Source organism: Centropristis striata, chromosome 2 (assembly GCF_030273125.1).
Source record: "Centropristis striata isolate RG_2023a ecotype Rhode Island chromosome 2, C.striata_1.0, whole genome shotgun sequence".
In the NCBI taxonomy this organism is placed as follows: Eukaryota; Metazoa; Chordata; class Actinopteri; order Perciformes; family Serranidae; genus Centropristis; species Centropristis striata.
The window spans coordinates 8,900,136-8,923,042 of record NC_081518.1 but is presented as its reverse complement, the minus strand read 5'-3'; the positions used below and the strand labels follow the sequence as shown (position 1 = coordinate 8,923,042).

Here is a 22,907-nt window from a genome sequence, read left to right as displayed (position 1 = left end):
GTCGTGAACCCCACTTTTTCAAGGTTACCTATGAAATGTCTTGTGCTACAATCAGGTTGTTTTTCCTCCAACGTGCCTCAGATGTTTGTTTCAGGGCTCAGCAGGCGTACGGTGGCGGTTTCTCGTAGGCCGATCCGTAGAGGCTGGGAGCGTTGGGTGTCAGCACGTAGCCCCCTGGTTCCTGGTTGGCTCCCTGAGGCGGTGGCTGGTTGGGAGCCTGAGAGGGCTGCTGGCTCTGGTTCTCCTCAGACAGGAATGAGTTGGGAGCTGGACCTCCTTCAGGGAGCATCTGGGGAGCAGCAGATGGCTGATAGCTGCCGTTATGCTGCTGGAGAGGTGAAGAGACAGGGAGTGGTAGGTTGCAACGGTATGTGGAGAGGAAGCCAAAGATGCCTAAATTCATTGCTGACATATTTATGTGAGGTGTGGTTTTTATTGTCTTTGTGTAGTTTGGTTCTCAGCCACAGAAATAGCAGCAAAGGATTAGCTATAATCATTGAATCTGTGTGACAAATATTAGATACAAGTGAGTTAAAGAGTCTGTTGCATGTTTCCAGGGAATGTCGCCACAGACAGTCTCATTCTCACAGTCTCACAGTCATGGAAAAAAATATTAGACCACCCTTGTTTTCTTCAATTTCTTGTTCATTAATGCCTGGTACAACTAAAGGTTCATTTGTTTGGACAATTATATGATAACAACAAAAATAGCTCATAAGAGTTTAATTTACGAGCTGATATCTAGCCATTTTCCATGGGTTTTCTTTATAATGATTTTGGTTATGGAGCTATTTTTGTTGTTATCATTACGTTGTCCAAACAAATGTACCTTTAGTTGTACCAGGCATTAAAATGAACAAGAAATTGAAGAAAACAATGGTCTAATATTTTTTTTCCATGACTGTATACATCATTATAGATTTCTATTACATTTATTTCAATGCAATTCTGATTTTAACTTTTAGTGTGCTAATATTTACTAAATCGCACTAAACTTTGATCATAGTTTTAGACAAATAAAAAAATGCTGACCTGATGAAATCAATAACAATTCATCCTGATGGGGGTTTGAATGTTTGAACCAATTTTAATGACAATCCTTCTAAAAGTTGTTGAAATATTTCACCGTAAAAGCCACACATGTTCTAAAAAAGGTCAGAAGATCAACAGCATCAGTAGTATTCATCCTCTGGGCAACATTAACATCTGCACCAAATTTAATAGTCGTCCATCAAGATATAATATGACGATATGTCAGGATATTTGAGTGGTGGACTGGCCGACAGATGTTTTGCAGGTATCCATTTCAGCGGTGCAGATTAATAACCTTTTATTTCTTGCTTTGATGTTAGAGTGAAACAGCTTTGATTTATCCAGAGCTGCCCATCTGGTTGTCAAACTAAAACACTGGAATGGAAGATTGATCTTTTTCGCAGCAGATATTTTGACTTGTCATAGTAGGAAAAGCACAAATAACATTAACAATGGATCAGTTATGTTTAAGCATCCCAATAAACTATGACAGTGAGCCAGCATGCTGCAGGACTTAGAAACTAAAGCAGTAAATTTGAATTTAGTCCTTGTTAATCCTCACACCTGTGCTTTTACTGCAAGGCTGTTGTTGCCTGTTAATGTTTCTTTTGTGTGTGTTGGTCTGGGCCTCTACCTGCATTGGTATTGGATAGTTGGGGTAGGCAGGCAGACTCTGTCCTGACGGGTAGAAGCCAGCGTAGGTGAGCATGTGCTGGGTCGGGTTGTACAGCATGTGGGGCGGCGGAGCGGGGCTGGGAGCCAGTGGGGGTGTCGGCTTTTGCTGCAGGAGACAGTAAAAAAAAAAATGCTTCCGATGAAGTGGAAAATTCATCAAACGTGAGTGAGCAGTTCCACATGAAACACACACACTTCATTATATGAGAGGTAATGAAGTACGATAGCTGCCTAATGTACTGTAGGAACAGTAACCGTAATATTGGGACCATTAAGATGAATAAAATGAGATCAGAGAATTTCATGTCTTTGAAACAGATTAACAGACTCATGCTAAAGAAACGAGTTTTCGGTACTTTCATGTGTTGGCAGTACATTTTTGAAAATGTATTGAGTGATGCAGCGGAACAAAAAGATATCTGCACACACATCAATCAATGTTATGTTTCAGACAAAGCTTTGGGAGAGCTAGAAATAAAGGTTTTATACCAAATAAAAAGAAAGATTCCAGCGCAGTATTCAGTTGATGCATCATTTTTGACAGTTCAAGCTTTGATAATTCAGAAACCATGTCGATCACATTCACACTTCTGCTTTCAATGACGGATTTGACCTTTTATGGCTTTGAAACAAACTTTAGTGAGAGATATTGCTGACTTCAACACATAGATGTTAGGGGTTGTAGCCTGCAGACAATAAAGAAACAGCTAATTTCAAGTCATGAATATGATAAAAATACTTTTTTGGGGGACTCCTGCTCACCATGTCCTTGTACGCTCCGAGGATGGCGGCGGTGGTGATCCCCAGGAACAAGCCGATCACGTTGAGCACCACTGAGGCCCACAGCAGACGGTGCAGGTGGATCACGTCCCAGCAGCTGCTGACCCCGGTGAACCCGTAGTACTTAGTGTGGTACTCTTGGCTGCAGGAGGAGGAGGAGGAGGACAGCAGGAGTCAGGACAGATTGTGAGGTTACGAGGACTTGGGCCCAGAAGATCTCTTGCTTAGAATTTTAAATATTATGGTCATAAATCACAAAACGTCTACTTCTTCTGTGCAGACTTCTCATGCCAGTTAAATTACTGATGACTATTAGATTTAAGTGTATCAGTCAGCATGTCAGTTAGCCCGGTAAGAGTGCAGATCTTAATTACATTTACCTCTTAAATAGGACTGCAGTTAACTAATATTTTCATTATTGATTATCTGGTTATTTGCTCCATTAATTGTTTGGTCTAATGAAAAATAAAAAGCAGAATGCATCACACTGAGAATTCAGAGTGTACAGTTTATGTACAGAAGCAAAGGTTTGTCAGTTTGAACATAAATTTTGTACAGTTTTTAATTGAATATATGTCAAATATTATCTGTTTTATTTATGTTTAAGACAACATCCCAACTTCCCAATTAAAATCAGGGTTGTAAACAATGTCCATCAGTCAGACACGTGTCTTCCAGAAACTAGAGTCCAGCTAACTTTTTTAAACAGTAGCTTTGCAGAAAGTTTTCTGAACATTTGTTAATAAATAGAAAAAGTCGGTGAGTTATCAAGTGCTCGAATATACGGGGCGAAGGAAGAGACAATAGAGATGTGGCAGTCACTCTCAGTGAACCTAAAAAATCTTGTGGCTTGAACTTTGTCAAGGGCGGATAGCATGGATCCAGGGGGTTATCTTTTTCAATTGTTTTTTTCTTGTTTTTTTCTTTTCTCTTCCCTTATGTCATTTTCCCCTCTCTTTCTTCTCTCTCTTGTTTACATTTTGTTTGGTATCTTCTGTAATACATATTTGTTATTCAACGTATAGTGTGGAAGTGACTCTGACAGATTCTGCTGCCTTAAATGTAATTGAATACTTATTGTTCAATAAAAGGAAAAAGTTTATATATATATTGAAATGTGGTTTTCTAAATGCAAATCAAATTTTTAAACGTTAAAAAAGGATAAACTAATATTTTTCACAGGTGAGCTAGCATGGCTAGTGAATAATAGTCAATTACAGTGGAAAAGCAATAGTTAAACTTAAAAAAATAGAAAATAATTCCAATCCTATTTTTGTTTCTAATTTCAATAGTTAACACAAAAAGGAAATGTTGTTGTTGCTACTGAAGTGTTGTTAAACTAATTTAATCACATCTTGTTCACTTCACTTCCCTAACACTGCAAATTGAAATGAGTGGGTGAAAACATGCACTCACGCACGCGCGCTCACACACACACACACACACACCCAAACATAACCACATGCCAACAGCTGGCGGCGTGTCTCACCTGTCACAGTTGTACAGGTAGCAGCAGTAGCAGGTGTTGCTCCTCAGTTTCAGCTTGCACGTTTTGTCAAACGAACGGCACGAAACCTGCAGCATCAGAGGTTTAATGACTGAAAGAGGCTCTTTCAGCTTATAAACATTTGTAATAAAAGTTTTAATAACCTCATGTAAACAGCCAGATAACTACAGTTTAGACAAATAAATATGTGAGGAAACTGTACATATACATCTAAATATAATTTCCAAGAACTTAGATTTCTTATTATTTAATGCAAAGTGGAAGAGATGCATTTGTTTCTACTGCAGTAACATCATTTGACCACTAGATGACACTACACACTTTGTGACCTTTTCAGTTAAGCACCAAAAGGCTGCAAGAACACACAATGTAAAGCTAAAAATATAAAGTAATGATTTAGTATAATGTGTAATATGAATAAGAAATAGAGACAAATATATTTGTACGTGCTATAGATTATGTCAAATGTATTTCAAGCATCATGCAGGAAGGTGAATGAAAAGCCCTCATTAGCCTTCCTCACATGAGGAATCTACACTCTAAAAATAAAAACGCTTATCTACTCAATTAATGTGGTGAAACATTTTTACACTCAAACATATTGAGTAACTTTGACTGCTATGAAATTTTGTAAAATAAACCTCATGAATTGAGTAAGTACAAGTAAAACCTTTAAGCAAATCTAAATAATGATGTTAAGCACCTTGGCACAAAAATATTGAGTAGATATGCTTAAATATGCAATAGGAAACCTAGGTCAAAACCACATAAAATATTGAGTACATATAATTAAAATGCTAGGTTGATCCAACTAAATATGAGTGTATTATTTAACAAAGCAAATGTGTTAAATGTACTCAATATTACCTGTATTCATTATATATATATATATATATATATATGTATATATCTTTATTCACCCTTCTCAAAATTCTTATTTATCTGTTTTAATGACTTGAGCTGTTTGTACAGTACAGAATATGGTGTTTAATATATCAAATGTATATACAGGATATAAATCACCTCAGTGTAGTAGCTGTCGTAGGCGTAGCCCGCCCCACTGCTGTAAAAGTCACACATGTCCTCAAGCAAGGGCCTCGTGTCCTGTGTGTAGCAACGATAAGGAAGAGGGACAACTTGTTTAATTAAATATTTTTGTTAAATAAATGAGGCATAATTATATGGAAACAAACAAACTAATATGGGATGTGTAAATTAATAGATTTATTGCACACTACAACTGTTATCTAAATGTTTTTCTGTCCTTTTATAAAGTGAATCTGTGTGATTTTAAAGGTTTAAATTAAGCCTTTTTTGCCTGAACCCTGTTCTTTGTTATTCTGTCAGTCCTCCTGTTTCTGTGTTACTGCAGCAGTGAAGGTTTACTTTACGTTTTAGTGAAGTGTCTGCTCAAAACCGTCCACTGCACCGGACCACAAGCCCTCCATTAAACCTCACTGGGCTTTACAATAACGTGACCGGTAATAAAATCATTTTTTCATTGTTCAAAGCTTAAAGGTGCAATAAATATGACTTTTACTGTCCTGTGAGCACAAAATAAATATATCTGCAGAGGGTTTGATAGCACTGTTGATCAATATCAGCGACTCTGTGCCAGCTTTTTAAACTCTCTCTGGTCCATACTCATTAAGATACTCATTAAAATTCATTAGGCTGATGTGACAAACTGAGGTGTTCGTGTCCACGTATCCAAACACGGAGAACAAGATATCCAGCGAGGATATGACCACCACACCAGGGTGTTGAGTATACATCGCTTAGGGATTTAATGAGTTAAGGTGAAGCATAAAGCTGAATATGGGAGATTCTAGAAGATTTAAAGTGTTTGTTTCACAGGTGTCACCATAGGTTCTTATGGGTTAAGTGCAGCACCTGAGTGCATTTACTTACTGATTAATATAAAAAGGAAAATATGTATAAGGCAGTATCCAATGCAGATAGTGAAGATGTGACTTAGAGAAACTTTTGGAAACCTTCAGTCAGCTCTGTAATGTTTGTGCAGCAGCTCTCTGCAGGTCGAGCCCTGAGGTTAGTTGGTCTGTCGACCTGTCAGCTTGTTGTCACGGTTACCGACATTTCTGCCTGATTGCATCTGCAAAGTTCCTGATCTTACTACTGCGTTTCGGTTTCTTTTGATCTCAGCATGTGTGATTGAATCTGGTGTTGTGATTTTTTTTCAGACCCAAAAAAGATAAACTATTTTGTTTGTATGTTTTTTTTCAGAGCAGGTGTGTGAGCACGGCTGATACTGACGATGAACTTTGAGGCGATGATCCCGTCCACGATGGCACAGAAGAAAGAGGCGACGACCCCCAAACTGATGAATATGATCGATGCCACGAGCTTCAAGAGAAGAAGAGGGTTAAAAGTCAAGAGAGATTATACTGGAACAAAGATTAAAAGTACCATAAAGTAAGTACGTTGCAATTATTACTATTTGGATTGAAAACACACTTCTGACAAATTCCTAAAAACATTTTTTAATTAATCACTGAGTAAATACACAGAGGTGTAAAATAAAAAATCAGGAAATAAATCTACAAATAAAATGGGAATCTGGGGCCGGATTCACAAAGCATTCTTAAGAAAAAAATGCTTCTCAAGTGCCACTTTTTTCTTAACTTTTCTCTTAAGACAATATTTAAGAAGATTTGGTATTCATGAAGAAATTCTTATCTTTTCTTAACTTTCTTCTTAAGTTTTTTTCCTAAAATAGAACTTGAGAACAAATGAGATTCTTGAAAACAAAGTTCTTAGATTTCTTCTCGTATTTCTTTACAATTTTTAGAGAAGCCCTCCGCAGTCTTATAACAGCTGCAGTGAAAAGATAAGTCTTGATTTGTATTTACTTGAACAATTTTTTTATGAAATGTATTTGTTTTCTTTAATATTTAGTTTAGTCCCAGACTAATTTGTTAACAAATGTATTATTTTGGCAGTTGAAATAAAATTGAAATGTCCTTTCTGTTGGTGTGACATGTAGGACTATTCCTACATTACACTACAATGTACTCCTCGTAAATCACGGAGGCAGCTGTTGTATTTGATACTACTTAATAATCACTATGAACATATTATTTAAGTAAGCCAAGTTACTGAAAGCTGATAATGTCTTAATTAGACAATATAGGCTCCCTAGGCCCACAATTGTTTTTGTGGTGAGTGATCTTAAGTTAAAAATCTAAGAACTTCCTAAGACATACGACAATTCCTAAGAAAAAATGGTTTATAGCATTTAAGAACATTCTTAGGAACATCTTATTTTGTTTCTTCAAAATTTTCACTTTTGTGAATCTGGCTCCTGATGTGGAAATCTTGAAATCGCAGCAAACCAATCTATTTATATAAAAAAAAACATAATAAATGTATGACCAGAATAATCCACTGTTTTATCAAGCAACAATAACAATTAAAGTTAATGAGTTTATAGAGGATACTAAAAATCATAATATAATTTTCCTGAGTATTTAATAGTTTTTGTTTTCATTTATTGATTAGTTTTCCTGAAAAAGGCAAAGTCTAGATGTTATCATAAGCTTAACACACACACACTTGTGTATGTAAGCTTTCTGTGTGTCCTGATTGGTCGTCTGCAGCGTCCGCGCTGCAGGACGATAAAGGAAATGTACGGCTTCTTGCCCTGCCAACACAGAGGTGCTTTGTGGGTAATTTATGAGCACGGAGGCGATGGGCAGGACAGAGGGACGGCCTTTTGTACCAGCAAGGTCAATCTAATTCTCCCAGTCTGACACACACACACACACACACACACACACACGTTGTTGCTTGTCTCACACATTCACAGTTCTATAAATTCAGCCCAGCTCAAATCTCACACTTTCTCCATGTAACTTTTACTGTAAGACAATCTACTTCTCTGATATCACACACACACACGCACACACACACACACACACACACACACACACACACACACACACATTCTTGTACTTCTATGTTTGTGAGGGCCCTCATTGGAATACATTTCCTAACCTATAATAGTTTGGGATTTTTCATTAGTTTTAGTTTTAATTTTCATTGTGAATTTTTGTTTTCAAATTCAGTTAGTTTTTATTAGTTTTTCAAGTGAGTTTGCTAGTTTTATTTTTTTAAACGCTTTAGTTTTAGTTTAGTTTTTATTCGTTTTGTTGTTTTGTAATGGGGTATTTGTTGCGTGGGAGATTAAAAGAGGTCACAGTAAATGTTGCCTTTATTTCCTTTGCCTTATCCATCTTCATTATGTAAAAAAGTTGACAAAGACAAAAATGAAGGACATTTTCACTATAATTTTAGTTAGTTTTGTAACCACACAATGCAGTTCATGTAACCTTTAACCCTTAAAACAAAGTCTGAAATCTCAAAAAAGCCTTAAAAGACGTGAGAACCAGCCGAAAGGTCCTCACTTTGCAAAAATGCCCTCACTCTGTTGGTTAAAAACGTGTTCTGGTCCTCACTATGTAGGAAGTACAAGAACACACACACACACACACACACACACACGCACACACCCAGCTGGTTGATCACAGATGTCTGATCATGAACTTTATCACTGAGCATCGTTTACTGTCTGTTGAATCGTTCCTGCAGGATCAAACCTTCTGCACTGAAGCAGCAGATTAAACACACTTTGTTTCTATCAATCTGAAATGATAGCTGAGGTACAAACGTTTGTCCCGAAATAATTAAGCAAACAAAGTAAAATGATCCTGGATTGACATGAAGTGACTCATTTGATTCTTGGGAGATTTTTTTTTTCCTTTTCTTGATTTCTAATGCCATTTAAGATCTGCAGCATTCAGAAGATCTTTTCTCGTCAGATTACTTTAATCATTTAACAAATGATGATCTTGAAGATGCACATGTGATCATTTGTAAGACAGAGAACAGATGCTTTAATCAAACAGGTCACACATTCTCCAACTTTGCTTTTGTTCCTTTTTGTTTATTTTTAATTGGCAATTGTTTGTTAAAATACTTTCTTTCCTGTTCTTGCATTTTTCATCCTTTTTTTCCAAATAAAACTAGTTTTTAAAAAAATGAATCAAATGTTTGGAGTCAACAGGACATTCTGACATGTCACACTAATAAAATCAGAGGTGTGAATAATAAAGTTAATGGTGGCGTATTTAGTACCATCTGGGCTTTGTCTACTATGAATTCGGGCAGAGAAAGGATTTTTACTTTCATATTAAGAAATCAATGTAAAAAATAAGTATTTTCTTTTTAAATAAGTATTAATTTACTGCTGGATGACTGATTTGTTAAAGGCCCTGCACACCTGCTCAGGTGTTTTCACTCATTCTGGCTGATTAGACCTCTGCTCAGGTTGAAGTTTGGTGGAGCAGTGCTGGAAAGTTATCAGTTAACGTGTAGGCTGCACAAGAATTTGTCTTTTTTGTTCAATATCATGCTGCACATGTCTAAAACATAAACTGGTGTATTTGAAAAATCAGTTTTATTCAGTGTAATTTTAAGATAACCCCGTAGCAGAGTCTTATACAGGAACTGTCTAATATCTGTACATGTGAGAATAACACAAGACGTGGTGAAACAGATATTAAAACAAGTGAATTTTAAGATGAATTTCCTTGAACAAAGTGAAATGAGAGCCGGGCTGAGAAAAGACGCTTGTTTCTGGATGGCTTTTATCTGCCCCTGGCCCAGACTCTCCACTTCATTAGCGGTTTAAATGACTCTGCTTTTATGGGCTGCAAGTGGGAGATGAGGCCGGCAGCAGAGACAATAGAGCCTGACAACTGCATTACTTCACATTACCTTAGCGCCAGCTGCCAGCACATAAAACACCTTGACACACACTCTGTCGCACAAACCCCCCGAATCTCCCCCCGAATCTCCCCTGATACAACTGAAGCAGAGAGAAAAATCAAACACTGTAAAAGATTAAAGATACAGACACACTGTAGATGGTTTTCTGCTCTCAGGAGTCAGGAAATATGGGAAACACTGCAGTGGAGGAAAGTAACGAAGTACTACTGCTTCTACTAGACTACCTTTATGTGACAGCTTAGTTACTTTTTAAATTTTACATCTTACAAATATATCAAGACATAAGATAAGATATAAGAGATAAGATACGATTTTATTTTTCCTGCAGTGGGGAAATTTAGTTGTCACAACAGCTCAAAATACAAACACATATGAAAAACAGAATAAAGAATGTAAACAAGAAGACATACATTCTATACACATTATATACATACATTTCTGCTATTTGACATTTATTATTAATATATTATTATTATTATTATTATTATTTTGGTTTGGTTTGGTTTATTTTGTTTTGTTTTGTTTTGTTTTGTTTTGTTTTTGTTTGTTTTCCTGAAAGTACTTTGCATTTTACAGATATTGCACATTGGAGAACATTTTTAGAATGTGAAATAGGTTAAATAGGTTGTTGCATGTAGTAGTATGAACATCAATGAATAAATAAATATATTTAAATATATGCAGAGATATACACAGTATAGTATTAGTGGTATGACATATATAACTAGAAAATTTCCTCTGGGGAAATTCTGAAAGGGCCACGGGGGCTACTGCCGGTGTGTGTACACTATGATGAGATTCTCAGAGATTTCAAACTATGCCCTTTAACCTCAAAATATGTGTGTGTGTGTGTGTGTGTGTAGCGAAAATCGCATAAAGTTACCTGTGTGTGTGTATGTGTGTGTAATTAAAATCACATAAAGTTACCTGTGTGTGTGTGTGTGTGTGTGTGTGTGTGTGTGTGTGTGCGCGCGTGCGTGCGTCCGTGCGTGCGTCCGTCCGTCCGTGTGTGTTTGAAGCATGTGTATGCATGTGTGAGGAGTGTGCGTGCTTACGCGAATGTGTGTGTGTGTGTGTGTGTATCTGTAACTGTAATCACATCAAAGATCAAAGGCAATCAGATCAAAGCAATCAACAGAATTAACTGGCACCTGTTCCGGCTTAGTGACAGCAGAGGTGGACAGACTGAAATTTCTGGCCTCGAACAGAAAGCTTTTTTGGCAAAACCATAATACCTATCATTGATCCGACTTCACTTTGAGCGTCCCGAGTTCTTCCTGAACGTCTACATATGTTTGGTTTTTTTTCAGAAAAATGAAAAAATAGCTTTGATAGAGCAATCTAAAAAAACTGTTCCATCTCCCTTCTTCAGAAATCTCCCTGCGTTTTTAATATGGGAGCCAATGAGGCTGTTGATGCGTGTTGGTGGATCATCTGTGCGTCGTACACCCAAACTATAACTCTGACAGCTTTACCAGAGGATTGTGAGTGAGAAGACAAATTTTCCTACGTTTCTATGTATAAATTATTTCTGTAGAGTGGAATTTGCGGCCTGGAGCACAGTTTTCCAATTTATTTTTTGATAGTTTTTTCTCTCCCTCTACACTCTGGCGATGATGTCACACACTGTGACACGAACATTCCGTGCAATACACACCCATTATAATCTCAGAATTTCTCCAAAAATGATCATTGTCATTGAACAGGGATTGATAAAAAACTATATGACCTATCGAAACGTGGATTAATACACCGATACACAAGACTTGTGTCTACTGTTTAAAGTTTAAATGGAGTTTCTAGGTGAAATTATGCCGGAGAAGTAGACGTTTAAAAATCTCCAATTATTGTTCTTTTTCGCTCATTTTTTTGACTTACGTCGTGAAAAATTTGTTTTCTGTAGAGAAAAGTAATAGCACACCGATCCCGATCAAACCGCACGTTTTGATATATAATTTGTCCTGCAACTCTTCAAGTTGTAGGACTAGTAGCGGGACGAAATTGCGTCCGGAAGAGGAAGAAGAAAAAATCCACAGTATAAGAGTAGTGCTCGGGGCTTTGCCCCGAGGCCCTAATATTATAGAAAAAAATACAGAAAGCCTAATATAGGCCTAATGTGGTCAAAATAAAATAAAACACACCACCAGCTACGGCAGCAAAATGCTAAGTTGTGATACTTTAAGTACATTTGGCTCATGTGCTTTTATACTGTTACATCAGTATGATTTTGAGACTTTTACTTGTAATGAAGAATTTTTTACAAGGAATTTCTCTGGATCTTTTGGCAGCCCCTGTGGGCAGAAGCAGTAGTGTTTCCATTCATAAAGATCCGCTGCCAGATCCTCTCTTTTGATGCATTTCACTTTAAAATGGTTTAAATAGTTCCTACATCCCTTTACCCACGGGTGATCTGTTCCTCTAATACTCAAATTGGAAATGCTTTAAATTGAATGAGGGTGTCTGTAAACATGCAAAATAAAGTGCATATATATAATAACAAATATATAAGCGAGTAATTTATGTTTAAAAGTCCTCTGTACCACATGTGCTCTTATCCACCATCTGACAAAAAAAGCACAAAAAATATAACTGATATACTGATTCAGAGCACAATATAATAACAATATGATACAATGAGATGACCAATTACTTTGTTAGTCTTTAAAAGTGTGAGTTAGTATTTTATTTGATTCTCAGGGTTTGGGATCTAGATTATGGCCATTATTGCACCTGGGTCCAATAGGAAAGGAATGTTTAACCAGCTGCTTGTAGCCGTTTTAAAAAATGGCTGCCACGGCAACCAGGGTCTCAATTTCTGATGGCCCAATATCCATTTTTGTTCCCAATATTATCATCAACACATCTGCCAAATTTGGTGCTTTTATCACAAAATGAACAATGTTATGATTGGAGTCTGGAGTCTGAGGTGAAGGACTTTCTGGTGAACCTCCATGCTGTTATATGTTTTGTCTGACAAAAAAAAAAAAAAAAAAATTTAATCTTGACAAGTCCTACATTCTCAAACTTTGCTTTTAGAAAATGTGAACTTTCTGACAGTCCTTGAACAGATCATAGATTACAAAAGTTTCCTTAAGAAAAAGTAACAAATAAGAAAGCTTAAAATTGTGATAATTCTGTTGAAATCACTTTATTCTACATGTCATTTAAAACGTCCCCAAAAATAAACCATTTGAAATAACTAGATCCTATTAAAAACATTACATTCTACCTTCTCTGGATGTTAATAGTTAAATTGTATGTTTTTGTTTTTTGTTTACATATTCATATTATTAAAAGGGAATGGGGAATGAACATTTGGAACAAGAAGCTATTGATACAGAACCCTTGGCTCTGTACAATTTTGATACTAACAACTGTAAATCAATTTGTACTTGTCAATTGTTGTGAAATTTCCTAATAAAAAGATAATTATAAAAAATAAAATAAAAAATATTACATGTTGCACTTCTAGGCACAACTGGGAAGCCATGAATAATTCTGCTGAGTCAAATGATCATGTGACAAATATGAAATATTCACTGAAAATCAGAACTGTAGGCTGTTTACACAGAGCAGAGGGGAGAGGACAAGAGGTTAGTAGAGGTTGTAAAAATGCAAATAGTGCAATATGTATAGCATGTGGAGACCCACATTTTTCACTGCATTTTTTTCTTTTTTGTGATTTAAATCTAAACAATGAGCTAAGACTTATTATAAAGCTCGGTAAAGTTGAGAAGAGCTTCAGATTCAGGAGTACACTTATAAAAATCTTGATTATAGCTGCTTTAAGTGTTAAGAAACAGAGGTAAATACCAAGAAAAGGCAGAAGAGACACCCGATTAAAGTTTTAGAGAAAAAGATACATCAGTGACGAGTAGATAAAGACACACAGAGGTATTTTATAGCTTCAGTAAAGATAACTATCAGGTTATGTAACTAAAGTCACTGACCGCTGCAGCGTCTGTGTCCTGCTCAGTGGACCAGCGGCCAATCACGACCGCAGCTGGACACACTGGTAATAAGAAACTTGTTGGGTAAAATACGGCCCTTTAAAGGTTCACCGTTCTGCTCTCTGCAAGGTGACCAAGAGGACGTCAGTGTGTGAGATACAGGCGGTAACTACAGAACAAAGAACATGAGCTACATGAAGCATTTAGTCATAAAGAAGTCTTACAGCGCAGTGGAGCCTGGTTTAGGAGCAGCAGGGTGAGTGCAGATAGGACGGGAGTTTACAGACAGAATTTCATGCTCCGTGATCCTTTTAAACATTTTGGTGAAGACAAAATGAAACCTGCCCATAAACGAGTCATTAAGAGTTTAAAAAGCTTTATCTAAGAAATGTCAGTGGAGCACAAATGTGTGTTTTACCTGAAAACGCCTCATATTCATAAAAAAAAAAAAAAAAACTGCTTTAGTCTCAGTTGTGATAGCAGCACAGTCTCCAATAACAGGACCAACTTCAGATATAAAGAAGACAGTGTTTCACACTGATCATGTGACTCTCACTGATTCTATGCCTCTATAGCTGTAGATTTTTGTTTAGAAAAAAACAATTATTATCATGTTAGAGCTGATTATACCGTTGAAGGCTTATGATTTTAATGTTCTCACTGGTTCTGGTTCTCCCATTTTTCCCCATAAAAACATTCACATATTTCTTTTGTTTATGCCACATTTTTTCACAAACAAACCCTATATCCTGATAAAAACACTGACCCAAATCAAAACAATGTAATAGACAAAAACGTCTATTGTATATATACTTAAATATTGTTTTTATCGCAATGTTGAAAAACTAGCAGCTCAACTACATTGCAAAAATATTTACATCATTTGGACGTGTTTGTTTGAAGTTGGAGCGAACCATAGAGGTGTTCTTTTGCTAACATAAAGTATACAAGTTTTTTTCCTTGCAGTCATTTTATCAAGACTATTTATTTATTGAATTACCAGAAAACATGCTGTATTATGATTTACACTGTTATGGAGATATAAAATGACCTGTATCGGGATAAAATATTGTGCCTGTATCTATAGTTTACCCTGTATAAAACGAATTAATTAGTCAATAAAGTGATTTGTAATCACTTCAAACATGACAACAAATAGACACAACATATAATAAAGTCAACATAAATGTCTCTAATCAGTGTTCTAGATGATCTACTTGTACATGTGTAAGGCTTTTGCATGTGTTATATTTATGAACTGTTTTTAATCATATTTTATGTTATATTTAATGTTTTTTTTGTTTTATTATCATCATATTTTCATCTTATAGGCCTTCATCTTCACTTTCTGTTCATCTTTCTAATTTATCATCAGTCTTATTATCTTAGCCTTATTGTCCGTCACTTGTGAAGCACTTTGAACTGTATAAAAGGTGCTAAACAAACACATTTCAACAGATAGAAGGGGTTTTAAAATTGTGGAAATAGGAATAGAAACATCTCTGTTTGGCAGCAGTGTTAAAACTTGTCAATTCTCTGACTGTTTACAGTTCAAACAACATCAAACCCACCATCTGCTGCTTCATGCGGTCAGAGCAGCAAAAGGCCTGTGAGATCCAGGAAGTAAGAGAAGAGCTCTCAGGTGTCCGCGGCATTGTCGGCCTGGTTAGTTGTTCTTTAATGAGCGAGCTCGCTCTGCCAGCCGGCTCTCGTGTTACAGCGCTGAGCCCCGGACACAGGACGGGAAGAAGACACCTGTGTGAGAGGAGCATCGTGCCACATGTGCCTCATAAGAGACACCGTAGACCGGCGCTAGTGTGGCAGCGATCTCACCATTAAAGTTTAAAGCACAGACCTGGGAGCGATGCCGGAGAGGCAGACAGATAGTAAATGTCTTTCGCTCTCACATTTACAGCCACACACACACACACACACACACAAGAGGAGTGTGTGCAAGAAGTGACAGCCTACAGAATCTATTCTTAATCTTTATCTATCATGCTTTTATCATGAGCACAAACACTGTCTCCACATGTGTGAAGTATCTGTGCAGACCGGATTAGAAACGGTAGTGTAAGGTAAGACAATGACACCCTGGGCGCCACATGAAAAATTTACAACACACACTGATATACCACAGTCATGGTGACAGGCTTACACCTCTATCACGCCAAGTCATTGTTTCTATGTGCCATAATAAGACCGTATTGTGCCTCTAAATGTCTTTCAAAGAAGCTGTTCAGGGGCAGAACATTTTATCTAACCACCAGGAGGAACACCTAAATAGCACTAAAAGTTCTGAGCTAAGTTTGCTCTTAAAACCTGCTTACCAAGCAACTTTTACTAAGGATGACCCCGTCGCTATGTTTCATGAGTCGGTGGTTGGCTGGTTTGGGTCTCTGTCAGTGAATTCATGATAGAAATGTAGCATGTTGCAATTTCCAAATAGAGATTAGATAAAATAAATAAAACGAAGGCTAAGTGTCACTGATTTAACATTAAACAAATCAAATCAAAACATCTAAATTACTTTATTTATCCCTGAGGGGAATTGAGTTAGTCTGGTAGAATCTCTGTTAGAATGAGACAGCCTGATGGCTGTAGGAGAGAAGGATCTTTTGTATCTCTCCGTCCTGCAACGGAGAGAGAGGGGCCGTCCACTGCTGTTTTTTTGGTCCATAAAGGTTTTGTGTAGCGGATGATTCAGGTATTTCAGGATGGCCTTGAACATGTTGACAGTGCATCTCTCCACCACCTCCTCCAGTGTGTCCAACCTGGCTCCAACCACAGAGCCAGCTCTTTAGACCAGTCTGTCCAACCGCCTTGCATCTCTGTGTCTGATGCTGCCTCCCCAGCAGACTGCAGCATAAAACAACACACTACCACCACAGACTGATAAAACATCTGCAGCATCTTACTACAGATGTAAAGAGATCTGAGCTTCCTTAAGAAAAAGAGGCGGCTCTGCCCCTTTTTGTAGAGAGCGTCAGTGTTTAGGGACCAGTCCAACTTATTATCGAGGTAGACACCTAGATACTTAGAACTTGGTACCACCTCCATGTCCACCCCACAGGTATTCACTAGTCTTTGAGGTGTTCAGTAGGAAATAGTCTACAAAGAGTAACATCAGCAACTGACTAGTCAAGTATATGTGCAGATAATTGTCAGCCTTGTTAACAATTAGAGGGTGTCCATATAGGATGCCTTGTAATCATCAGACTACAATAACCATGGCTGATAGTGACAGGGGCAAATTAACAATAATAACATCTACACTGTAAAAAATATTTGTAGAAATTACAGTGAAACACTGTCAAATTGCATCAGAAATAGGGGGTAAACTTACAAATTGAATAGACACTTTAAATTACCGTAGATCAAGGAATAGTACAATACTTTTAAACTGTAAAAACAAACTGTTTTTTTCATTTAAAGTTAAAGGAGAAATTTCATAATGTCACAAGGACACAATTACCCTAAAAATAGAGTGACTACTCTGCTGATATTACGTTTAAATTTACAGTAGAAAACTCACTCACTGTATTTTTTTTGTGAAGTTCTGGCTGCCGGTATTTTACTGTAAATTAAACAGATTTTTACTTTACAGTGTTCTTTTTGCCCAACTTGTGCATGAAAGGAAGGACATTATTAAAGGAGATTTGTGATGTTATTTGGTTGTTTTTGTTGGTCGGTGAAGTGACAGCATCCTTGACTAGCCCTAGGATGATCATAATAACCGGTCATGCCGTTGTGATCAAATCACAACTTATTCATGATGTCACAACGTAAAAATGAAGGAACATCGAGCTCTGCTGTCAACTTCTCTCTAAAGCTTGAAACTCCATGTCAGTCTTTGTTTGATGATGGTCGGCCAAGTAAGAGTGGAGATAAGGTGAAATGCAAAATTGTGTTTTAAAGGTTTTGTGTGTGTGTTTTGGGTTCAAAATGTAGGTCCAGAATTTCAAAGTAAAACAATAATTTGCAAGTAATTATATAGTTTAAGTTGTGATGAAAAAAGAATGATACTAACACTAAGTTGTTTATACAGGCAGGAAAATACTCAAGATATGGACAAAATAGCCCAGGACTCCTAAGAGTTAAGGCTACAGCTTTTTAAAAGCTTGGTATCATTTAAAGGGTTTCAAAATGTTGACGCATCTACAAGGTAGATCACTAGCAGCAACCATTTCAGGATTGTTTGTGATTTTTAACACTGAAACATGTTGTGAAATACTCTCAAGATTCCCTAAATTTAGGACTGATGGGCCCATTTTTTACTCCTCAATAAGCAAGTTAGGAGCCAATTTTAGGTAATGTATAGTAAATGATGAATGCTAATGGAGATTGTTGAGTCTTTATTGTGAAATGTCAAATTAAATGTTACTCCAGAGGTATAAATGAGACGTGAATCATCACGAAACTTCTTTGATACTTTTCTCTCATCAATTTGGATATTACAGCTTTTTTTTTGCACAATTGAGTTAATAATTAGGACAAAATGAGAGGTGAAAAACTAGGACTGGTAATCTGCTAAGGTTTCTGTGTCACTGGTGTCCTCTTCAGTCCTTCAGTTAGCCTCATGCCTGGTTTCATGTCCTGTGAATGTGATACTGACTGTGTCACTTAAACAACACAGGAACAGTTTCAGCTTCTGGTTGCCGCTTGACTGTTGCCACAAATGACGACGATTGGAGGTCAGTTAGATTTCATTCCTCTTTTACTCTGTGTTTGTTATTTCTTTACTTTGTTCACCATAAATGGAGAATTTTTAAAGAGTTAATCATCTTTTCAGCTCTTCCTCTATCTGTAAGAGTCTGTACTCTTTTGATGATATTATACCTGTGTCCCTCTCTGAAATAAAGCAGCCCTGTCAGCAGCTGACCAATACTAATTCAATTCCCCCTCTTGTCATAGAAATACAGAGCCAATCACATTCATTCCCCCCCGACCACAAATCCAGTCACATACTCTGACCCGGGCACAAGGACCAAGAACACATTACGGCCGCCATCGAGTAATCCGATTTGCTTCTTGCTCATAATAGAGCAATTTCCCGTAAAGCAGTTTAGTGAATTTGCAAAGTCTGTAACATAATCCTCTCATTTATGGTGTATATATGTCCTGTCTTCCAGGAACAATGCCTCATTTTTAGAAGATGAATATTATGAAGCCGACAGAAGTCACCTTGTGAAAACAGAAGGCTGCACACAACTTGAGCTGCCATCGTAAAAAAGCAAGCAAACAAAAAAAAGGGACAACAATCACGTTGAATGCATTTCCCAACTCATTAAACACCAGGAAAATCACTTTTTGGCCACTTGGGTGCAGCAGAACAAGCTGTTAAAAGGGCAATGTGTCATTTCTGACCATGTGATCCAAACATTAGGGGTATTTCACCTTGGACAGGAATTACATGATTTACTAATGCAGCAATGACACTTTTACACACACAATGAACCTGCAATGTTCTCAAAACAAAAGTTGTAAGTTACAGCAGGTTAGTGCAAGGCTACCCAAATCTGGATCCCACCTCTAAAACTCACTCGTTTCGTTATTTTAGTTTTTAGGTGTAAAGCTGCTGCTAACAGTTGAACAGCGAACGGTGCAGCTGCGACTACTTCTTCGTCCTCTGTCAGGACAGACTGGATGCTGCAGAGACTCACTATCGCCTCTGGAGGCACAAATGGTATTACAAGACACAACGGGCCGGGGCTAGCTGATTAGCGAGCTAATTTCAGTACATACTGTATCTGCAACACAATATACAGATGTCTTTGACATAACTTTAGAACTGTGAAATGGATGCATATCATCATGTGAACCTCATTATCCCGAGATTGACACTTGTGTTTTCTTTTAAAGATCACCAAAGGTACAGCGTTTATCATAGAAAGAAACTGTGAGTCTGTAAGAGGTGGACTGGCTGCTGGCTGGAGTTTAAGGTATAAGGTTTTCTTGCAAACCTGCATGCCATAAAATGTTTTGTTGGATTTTATCTGGACAGGCAACCCACCGGTGGGATTGAAATGTGTGTTTTCTTGGAAAGATCGCCCAAAATACACTTTTTATCATATAGAGAAATAGGCATTATCATCATTATCATTATCAATTTGAACTTTCCAACAGTGCTTGAACAAATCATAGGTTACGAAAGTTTCTGTTAGAAAAAGTAAACTAAACAAAGCTTAAAAGTGTGATATTTCGGTCAAAATCACTTTATTCTACTTTGCCAAACATTGACAAAAATAAACAGTTTGGAATAATTACATCCTGTATTAAAAAAACCCTCTTCAGTGCAACTAGGAACATGATTGATTCTGCTGACACGAACTGCCACGTGACAAATATTCACCAAAATTCAGACAGAACAGCAGGCTGTTTACACAGAGCCGAGAGGACAGGACAGGACAGGACAGGAAAGGTTGTAACAATGTAAATAATTTACTGTTTAACATGTGGAATGCCAATTTCTTTTCCCAATATTCGTGACAATTTGAGCTGTTTCTTCTCCAAGACATGATTGTGCCATTTCAACAGAGGTGCAAGACTTGAAGTGACACACAAGGCCACAGTGAGTGAAACGTAAAAAGAGAAACATAATGTCAGAGTCAGAGGAACAGACTTACCATGGGTTTGCGGTTCTCCAGCAGGTGGATGCCAACAATACCCAGAACAGCTCCAAAACTCAGCTGAAGGTACAAAAGGACAAAAGTGGGAGATATGATTTAAAAAGACAAGACAAGACTTTCTCAGCGTCAAGACAAAGAAATGCAAGAATTGTGAAGGTGTCACTCACGGTGATCCCGGAGTAATATCCAGCAACAGGCACGTTGTCGGTGCGAGTGGCAGAGATCAGACCCACAGCCAGCACCACCAGACTCAGACCCAGCAGGCACACCGTCATCCACAGAGCCGTTTTCCTCCGCTGCTGATAGTTAACTGACGATGGATGACAAGATTTAAATTATGTCCTGAATCCTCTGTATTATACGACTTTCTCAACTTAATTCTTAGCATAACATCCTATTCATTTATTTATTTATTTTTAACAATCTGTTTATTGGATTTTACATTTTAATAAAACAAACAAACAACACTGTTCCATACACCAGTAATTGCATGTAAATACAACATACTACAGAACAGATACCAACACCGCCACCCCCCTCCCACAGGCACCTAGCCCCAAGAAAATGGCACATATAGTTGAGAAGTCAAAATAAACAAACAAGAGAAAAACAAAAAAGATGGGTTGATAAAGGCAGAGAGAAAAAAAGATAAATAAATAAACTAGTAAATAAACAGATAATAGATAAAATGATAAAAATAAATAACAATAATAAAATTAAGTAACTGAATGAACAAATAAATAGATAAATAAGATCAATAAAAAAGAACAAATACCTAACTTGGCAAATAATAATATATGCATATATATATTTAATAAAAAATAATTCAATTCGTAGTAAAAAAAAAACATATAGATAACAATAAATAGGTAAATAAAATTAAAGGGAAAACAACCAACCAACCAACCAACCAAAAAACAAACAAACAAACAAACAAAATAACATTCAAACTGATAACCCCCCTTTTTTATAGTTACAGATAATTTACTCATAGCTGGCTGTGGTGGCGCTGTTTTACATACTATTTGTAGTTTGATTTACTGTTTAATAAGGAATAATATTTTATATGTTCATCAAAGGTTATGTCATCAATGTCTTGCAGGATTTTTCTTTTCACAGCCATAGTTTTTGTTTTGGAGCACTGATCAATAAGGTTTTCTAGTGTGCAAGAACTGTATAATAATAAAGAAAAAAATGTAAATCCTAATCAGCAAAGTAACCAGTGGTGGAAGTAGAACTCACTTAAATACCATGGTCTAAAATGCTCCATTAAAAGTAAAAGTCCTGAAGTACATATGTTTTTATCAGAAAAATATACTTATATGTATGTAATATATTATTATGTTTGTATCATTAACACATACATGTAAGATCATTTTAATGTTGCAGTTCATCAATGTGGAGCTAATATTAGACACATCGTATACTACTAGATAGATTAGCAGTATAGTACTGCATCATATCACGTTTTAATTTAAAAAAGTAGTAAGTACAAGTATGTCAAAATTGTACCTCAGTACAGCACTTTAATATGAAAAGTATAATATTTATAAGACAGTAGTATACAGTTGAAATACTCAGTACAAGTAGTCTACCTCATGCATATGTTTAATTTCTTGAGTGAATGTACTTTACACCAAAGAGCTTTAATATTTCTCACAAAGTTTATCATCCAAATAAATTAAATTAGCCTTGTGTAACTGCTTTGGATACTTTTTTCTTCACAAATAGCCTATACAGACATAAGAAAGTATTCAGTGAATACTTAAGTAAATGGCGGACTTTATAATAATTTACTTATTGAAAAGAAATTGATAATAATTATTGATGCATTGGATCGAAGTAGGCTACAATTGAAAATAAATCAACAATAATGTGTTATTGATGTCAAAGATGCAGCTTCATGCAGACTCATGTCAGAAGATCTCCGGATGAAACTTAACATAAATGTACCTGCTGGGTCCAGTATTTCTGCCGTTGCTGTCTGCTGAATTTCAGGCTGCTGCATTTTCACTCAGTCCGGATGAATTAGCTTTAAAACTGGATTTTAAAAAAGGAGATGGAGCAGCTGAAGCGACGCTTTTTTTTTTCGTTTTTGTTTTTTTGGTCCTTGTTGGTTTAAGTCCTCATCCTGCACAGGAACAAGCTGCGGGTATGCTGTTCTTTCTTATTATAATTTAAACATTTTTATGATAAATAGGAGTACGATTTGATGTAAACTGAACCAGCTGACTGACCGCGGACGATTACAACTTTAGTTGAAGCCTGAAAGAGAGAGAGAGAGAGAGAGAGAGAGAGAGCGAGAGAGAGAAAGAGAGAGAGAGAGAGAGAGAGAGAGACCAATCAGCTACCAGTATTCACCTCCGTGATCAATAATTAAATTACCTATCTTATATAAGTTTTATTCAGCTTTAATACAGGATGCATGTTGGAAATACTCGTATGATGTGGGTAACTCATTACTATATAATAAAAAGATAAGAAAAATTAGTTTTTGGTGTGTTTTTACCATAGACTGTATAAAAT

The 22,907-nt window shown here is 36.7% G+C and overlaps 1 protein-coding gene across 1 annotated transcript; it reads right to left on the bottom strand.

The window, feature by feature from the left end:
• Window positions 1–97: 97 nt before the first annotated feature.
• On the bottom strand, window positions 98–22,522 carry LOC131992731 (transmembrane protein 255B). Its single transcript, XM_059358407.1, has 9 exons — window positions 22,335–22,522; window positions 20,549–20,691; window positions 20,379–20,441; window positions 6,269–6,358; window positions 5,018–5,098; window positions 3,977–4,062; window positions 2,470–2,629; window positions 1,667–1,813; window positions 98–325 (listed from the first exon to the last, which is right to left on the bottom strand). The coding sequence occupies exons 1-9, from the start codon at window positions 22,387–22,389 to the stop codon at window positions 98–100; spliced, it is 1,053 nt and encodes a 350-aa protein (XP_059214390.1). The 5' UTR covers window positions 22,390–22,522.
• Between the last annotated feature and the right edge of the window lie 385 nt (window positions 22,523–22,907).